General features: G+C 47.3%; 1 protein-coding gene across 1 annotated transcript in view; it reads right to left on the reverse strand.

Moving 5' to 3' along the window:
* The window catches only part of IQCH (IQ motif containing H), a 109,662-nt gene that overhangs the window by 17,963 nt on the left and 84,148 nt on the right, over positions 1-7,551 (reverse strand). Inside the window, 1 exon segment of the mRNA XM_015560440.1 lies at positions 5,125-5,295. Coding sequence (XP_015415926.1) covers positions 5,125-5,295 — 171 coding nt within the window.

Genomic DNA, 7,551 nt, shown 5'->3' on the forward strand with positions numbered 1-7,551 from the left:
AGTCGGAGAGCCGGATTCAGCCTAATCCCGCAGGCCAGGCTGAGGGGCCCCACTGGTGCACAATTTTGTGCATTGGGCTTTCAGTATAAAATAAAAACTGACCAACTTACCAATCAACCTTGTCTTTAGAAAGGGACTTGACTCAGACGACCTGGGCTTTGCCACTTACTTAACTCTATGACCTTGGGCAGCTCACTTAACTTCACATAACCTCAGTTCCCTAATCTGTAAAATGGACATGATAACCCCTGTCTTCTTTATTTCTCAAGATTATCAGGGGTTCAAATATGCTCATTTCTATTTTAAGTATAAAACATTATACAAAGATAAAACACCATTTGTAAGAGGGTAACTTGTATAATCTACTCTCTTCGGATGCTGTAAAGTTCGCCAAGGACATCATGACCTAGATTGTTTTTATAGTATCAGAAGCCTTCTCCACAACCACTGGTCCATTCAGTGCTCACTGAGTCGCGGCCAGGCTCAGAGCAGGTTAGAATCCAGTGGGTAATGGCAACAACCTCATCACACAGGTAGATGAAGCCTCTTTTGGAAGATGAGCTTTCTCTGTGTTCAGAGACTTCTTCAGGGATGAGCTTAAGCTCTGTTCTGGGGCTGAGTCACTGATGCCCAGCCACTGCAAGGCAGGGTGGATAGCACAGTGGTCAGACACACAGGCCCTAACGGCTGACAGGCCTGGACTTAAACCTTGGCTTCCACACTTGCTTAGCATCTCTTAACCTTGGTCTTCTGATCTAAAAACAAGCATAATAATAGCACCCGCCTAATATGTGGGTTGTATAAGGATTTGTGTAAAGCACATGGGGTCAGGCTTGATACATTCTGGACGTTCTGATCTTATTATTATACGCATTATAGTTATCTGCTGACCCACCTGTGTTCCCTAATAAAGTTGGAGCTCTTTGCTACTCATCCTATTGCCTCTGGGCTTAGTAGAGTGTCTGGCACAAAGCAGTTATTGACTAAATACTTGCTGAATTTACTTCTAGTTGATTTTTGCTGAAAGTATAACTGATAGCTAAGGTAATGGCTGATGAGGACTTAGGATGTGACCTGTCACAACATTATTACTCCTTCCTAAAAGATTCTGCAAGAACAAGGCCTTTTAATGGAAGGCTGGGGTGTGGAGGGATGGGCCCTTCCTGTGTCCCCTTACAGGACATGCCTCCTCCCCCCTATACACGAGGCTGCTTGGGCCAGGCTAGGTAAAGAGCTCCACTTTCCAGACCCCACAAAATCAAATCCCTCCAGAGAACTTGAGGGTCATTTAGCCCCCCCTTCTTTTACAAACGAGGAAACTGAGGCAGACAGAGGACCAGAATTCATGACCCCTGACTTCTGACTAGTGCTCTTCACTCCAAATTCCCACGGACCACATTGGGAATGTGTGGGAATCCCAGAGGTTACCCCTTTCTAGTAAAACCAGGGGGAGAAAATAGAAGACAACACATTATCGGTAGAAGTCTAGTTTTATTAAACTACCTTTCTAAATCACAATCTAACAAGAGCGCTTCCAGCCAAATAAAGGAAGCTGGAAATACTCCTTTTCACTGGAGAATATAATTTTGCTTCCGCCACAGTTTAAATCGATTTAGTTCTGAGCACCGGCACTTGAAGTGTGGAGCATATTCTATTTTTGCCATGATACTTGTTTTGACAGTGATGCATTTCAGTTGACATAGTTGAAATCCTTATGTAATAAATCTCTGCCTGAAAATTAATCATGTTTATAATATTCTGAGAATTAATAACACCCATTGCTCAAATCATTAACTTAAAAAAGGAGCTTCCAAAATCTGTTCTCGGCAGTAAGGGACCACAAATAAATGAATGTTTGATAAAATAATCCAAGTAGCAGTTTAACAAGCGTAAACTTGAATGCGGCTGCAGTAACACAGAACTATTGTTTAAGGGTTGGCAGAGGCTGATGGGGTTCTTATTCCAGTTACGAAGCAGGCAGCCACATGCATAATGAACTGCTCTCTGAATTATTAATGTGCTGCTTATTTAGCCTCATCTGTCTGGAAGATAATGTATCCTAACTGTAATGAGTGATTGGTTTTGTATATAATTACAGGAGCAGCAGTAGTGGGGGAAATGTGTGCCTTCAAAGGAGGAATTCTAAAAATAAAGTCATCACATAAACTTGGTTGTTGCTGCATTCTATCAAAATCAAACCCGAAGCATCGGAGAATTCATAATAAATTACCGGGGACAGAATCATTATTAACATCATAATTTAACACAAAAGGTTTTACTTAATCATTCATTACAGATCGTGTGCTGTTAAAAATGCTTATAAATGACTTGGGTTGTTTGAAGATGTTTGCAAAGATGGGCTCTTTTGGCCACTTACCAACTGCGGTGTGGAGGGGCCCACAGAGAGAGAGGAGGCGTAAAAACAGGTCGGAAAGGGTGACCACTTATGCCTATCCTGACAGAACGTTACATTAAAAGTTTAAAAGTTATTAGATGACTTCTTTTCATTTCTAACACGTGCACCTCTGGGACTCATCACATCTTGTTTCTGAATTCCATGGGTCATCCGTGGAGGGCCCTGGGTCAGAAACCCATGCACCTGCCTAAATGGGTCTCAATGACAGTTCTTTGCCACCTACTTCAGACGTGGGATGACAGCTCTTCTTCGAGCCTGGAGAAGTTTTTGCTTCCCTCATGCATAGCATGTTCCTTAAAGGGACCGACCCCAAGGAAGCATTTTCCAGGCGTTAGTTCTGGATAGGTCCTCATTATGGTTTCATCTGTGTGGTTCCTTTCTCTTCCGTCTTCAAAGGGGGCTGTCAACGGACTGATCAGGAACCTGACAGCATCACAGTCTGTTGTTCACACATGTTCAGGAAGCTTCAGTTTGATGGTCAATTGCACTGTGTGTACACTAAGGCCCATCGGGTCTCTTGACTTTTAAAAAATCACCTATCAGGGCCCTGGCCGGGTAGCTCAGGTGGTTAGAGTGTTGTCTGGATATGCCAAGGTTGTGGGTTTGACCCCCAGTCAGGGCACATGGAAGAACCAACCAATGAATGCGCAAATAAGTGGAACAACAAATCAATGTTTCTCTCTCCCTCTCTCCCCCTTCCTCTCTCTCTAAAATCAATTAAAAAAGATAATCGCCTATCATGTATGTACATGTGTATGGGAGCATGTGTGGGAACACACATGCACAGTGGCACTAGGGTGAGAACATTCATTTATCTTCCTAAAACCAAACGCACTTTCAATTTACCCCACGTCAGAAAACCTGCCTAGCTTTCTTCAGTGATTGCAGAGACATTTGAATTATTGAAGACCATAATGCTTCCCTCTTGAGTGCAGGCAATTCCTAAAAGTGTTTAAGACTCTTGATCACAGAATTCCCATATGCTGCCGGTAGCTGGGACTGAAACCTGCAGGCAAGATGGGGAAAATAAAAGAGTGCTTCTCATTCTAAGCACAACTTCTGCTTACGGCCTTCCGAAGCAACATCCTTAAATGGAGCACATTGTCGTGGCAAGTCTGCTGTTGAGCACCAACACAGCTTCCGGCTTCCTTTTAGAAATGTCACGGAGTTGGGTTCGCTGAGCCAGAAGGACTCCAGTTTTACGGCTGCCCTTCCCTCTAGCGTTGAACGTGGGATCGATTCTGGAGATCCCTTTGGTTGGATGAAGGCCATAGGTGGTGTTGGACCTCAGAGCTTCTCAGCAGGTCCTGGGGCCTGATTAAAACGGGTCTGTTTCTCCTCCCGAGTCCAGCTCTACTTCTCTTCTTAATGAGCAGAAAGATTGAGGGGGTTCCTGCGAGCAAGGGTACCCCACACGACAGGTGGGTTGTGGAGGAGAAAAAGGCTGCGACCTAAGTCCCCCAGGACATCTGGCACCCTGTCCAGGCTACCCTTCCAAATGTACACTGCGTTCCTGTCAAGGAGGGTGACGCCGGGGACCCCGGGGGACTGTCAAACAAGGGCTTTTTAAGTCCAGAGGCCTCTCTGGGACCCAGAGAGGCTCAGCAGAGAGGTGGGAGATACTTCTCTGAAAAGGTACCTAGGGCACCAGTGTGGGTCCCATTAGCTGTGGGCATTCCTTTTTCATCTGTTTGGTACATTTGGACCTCAAGTCGAGCTCCCTTTGCAAAAAGGGTATGAAGCCCAGTTGCGAGGCAGAAGAAACCTCTGGCAGCTGTCAGAGCAGCTGTGGCCGAGCCCCATCCCCTCTCATATCCCCGCACACTAAGGCCCGTCTGGTCTCTTGACTGTTGTTCTCCTTCTCCATGACTGACCTAGCCCACCGTCCCCATGGAGATGGACCCTTTGTGACCCAGGGATCTGCGGTTGGCAGACCTCCGCCAGCCCCAGGACCGCTGGTTGACAGGCGGACAGTGTGCCCGATAGGCCTCTGGCCTGACCCACCAAGGGGAAGTACAGGGAAGGGAGATGACAAATGCGGTTTTGGATAGTGTGACCATGAGGACTTGACAGGGAAGTTCTGGAGACTATATTGGGTTTAGAAATCTGAAGCTAAAAAAAAAAACACTGGGGTTAGAAAAATCTGGGTTTTATCAGAAGTTGCTGGTAATAGAAGCAGCTGTACTTGCCCAGGGAAGCGAGCTGAGAAGAGAACTGAGGGAAACACCACACAGATGTAAGCCTGGAACACCCCGCGCTCTCCCCCTCCCACCCAGACCTTCCTCCTTCTGGAATGCCCTCTCCCCTCTCCTTTGACCTGTGCATTTATGGTCCAGAAACACATTTTGAAGAGGTGAAGTGACTTGCCTGAGGTTCTTTCCTCTCTCTAAACCAGTGGTTCTCAACCTTGGCTGCACATTAGACTCACCTGGGAATCTTTTTAAAATCCTGATTTCTGGGCCTCATCCTCTGGAAATTCTATTTCTTTGTTACGGGGTGGGGCCACAACATTAGTAACAAAGAAACAGAATTTCCAGAGGACGAGGCCCAGAAATCAGGATTTTAAAAAGATTCCCAGGTGGGTCTAATGTGCAGCCCAGGTTGAGAACCACTGCTCTAAACCGAAGAGCCTGGCACATCGTGAGAGCTCAGGAAGCCGAGGCCCAGTGCTGCCGAACACGGAGCACCAGGCAGCTGCTGTTGCTTACCCGCACGGACAGGGTAGTCGGGTGGCTCTTCTTCCTCTCTTCCTTGGGAGGGCGCGGGGGCACTGTCAGGGTGCTAATACTGCAGTCCAGGTGGCCGTTGGTCAGGTATAAGGCGAGCTGAGTCAGGGCCAGCTGGTCGCTGTACGCCAGGTCGAGGCCTGTTGCCCACACCTGATTGAAGCAGGAGGGTGGGGGAGATTAGCCACGAGGGGGAGGAAGCCACACCCACCCAGCCCTGCCCAAACCACACCAGACCCAACTGAACCAGCGGGTGGGTGTTTTTGCTTCTGTTTCTACTTCCTGCAGCGGCGGGATGGCACCTCCAATCTGGGTGCAATCAAAAGATTCAAGGTTCTTGTGGGAAGTTCCACAAGGGCAGACGCCTGGCTAAGGCAGTCTGGTCGCTGTGCCCTGAGCCACGGTGCTCCTGTGGACTCGGAGTTGACTGCCGTTTCTAAGGTGGTCATGCAATGTTTTCCACTGAGAAATGAGACTGGACAGAAGCGTGAGGGGATGGGCAACTCAAGGACAGCAAACAGAGGGGGAAGAGTGAGCAAGTATGAGAAAAGGGCAGTTGGCCCTGATTCTGGAAAAAGCAGTGCTGGCCTCCGGGGGAATTTCAATGTGACACTTAAGGTGGAAACTTGAGGTTGGCATGTCAGTCTTAGTTCCACCACTGCTTTACCATGAGAGGCAGGAAAGCCACTTTGCTACCCCACGGTGCCATTGTATCCCAGCTGGGAAACCATGATAACACCCACCCAGGCGGAATTGCAGGGTTATTAGAACACTAGGTGCAATAAAAGTTAGAATGCTTTGAAAGTAGACATATGTACACTATATGTAACTACAAGCTACTACTTAGTGACGGGCACTAATTCCTTGGACAGATATTTACTGAGCATCTATTAGGTGCTACGCTAGAGATGGCAAACGTGGGTCATGTACTACCTCTCCCCTCCCCTTGCTTGCCCTTGTTATCCCCAAGCCCACACTGAAGCCAGAGCGCCCTAGAGTCCTCCTCAGTTCGATGCTCAAGGCATATTCCTGTGCTAGGCATCGGGGTGTGAAAGGTAAACGGGCACAAGTTCTGCGATCAAGAAGGGGAGCCCAGAGACATATGTATTCAATTAATTACAGCACAGAGCAGCACTGGACATGATCAAGGGGCAGAGCAGAGGGCTGCTGAAGCGGAAAGGAAGGACAGACTGCGTTTGTCCAGTGAAGTCAGGGCTGCATCGTGGAGAAGTGACATTTGAGCTTTGAAAAGCAACACAGACATGACTGCCTCCCGCGTACCAAGTGCCTACAATGTGCCAGGTGCTTCACAACCACCTCAGATCTTTATAGTACCCTAAAGAGTAACACCCCCATGCCACAGCTGGAGAAACAGAGGTTCCGAGAGGCACCCAGTGCCACCCAGCTAGGAAGGGGCGGTGCTGGGACTGGAACCCAGTTCTGCCTGGCTTCCAGTCCACCCTCTCCCCGTTCCCTGCTGGAGGCGACGGCGCTCATCTTGGCCCACCCAGTCCTTTCCCTGTACCAGTTTCCCAGTCAAATTAGAAGTTAAAGTTGCTGAGGATCAAAACATGTTCTGGTTTAATATAATCCACGCCACGGAAATGTCTTGCGGAGAAAACATGAAGTATTGTATTTCTGGAGTATGCTGCAATTAGCAGTAATGCATTTTCACTGTAGGAAGTTGGAAACGAACACATTTTCCGAAGACTTGATTAAACATTTTTCTTCCTCTTAGAAGGCCTCCGTGTGCCCCCCACACCAACTCGGTATGGCAAAGTACATAATACATCTGCCCCAGAGTGGACTCCTCTCAAACAAATCTAGCATCGAGTGACTTGAGTAAGCATTGAATGTAAATGGCATCATTATAAGGATATTAGGAGGTCAAGCTGTCAGGGCCCCTTGCTAAACGGAAGCTAATTTCAGGAGTCATATTCGCACAGTAATGCCCTTGTATAATAGCAAATAAATCACATTTGCAACAATTGTTAAAAACTAACTGCCAAGTATCTGTTGCAGCTGTAAATATCCTATTTGTCAACTTAGATATTTCCTGCTGTATGGCATAACATGCAAATCAGATGGGGACAGCCACTCTGCCTAAGTACCCGAGAGGGAACTTGCTGTTCTCACGTGTCAGGCAATTTTTTCAGACCCCTGATCTTGGTGTTTTAGTGTCCTGATCAAAGGGAAATAAATACAGCAAACGTGATGAATATCTATGTTAATGATATTAATGCGGTGGTGATAAGGGTGTTAACGAGAAGGTCACCATGTAAGGCAGCGGTTCTCAACCTGTGGGTGGCGACCCCTTTGGCAGTCTAACAACCCTTTCATGGGGGTCGCCTAAGACCATCCTGCATATCAGATATTTACATGACGATTCATAACAGTAGCAACATCACA

This window comes from Myotis davidii, unplaced genomic scaffold (genome assembly GCF_000327345.1).
Source record: "Myotis davidii unplaced genomic scaffold, ASM32734v1 scaffold673, whole genome shotgun sequence".
NCBI classification, from domain to species: domain Eukaryota; kingdom Metazoa; phylum Chordata; class Mammalia; order Chiroptera; family Vespertilionidae; genus Myotis; species Myotis davidii.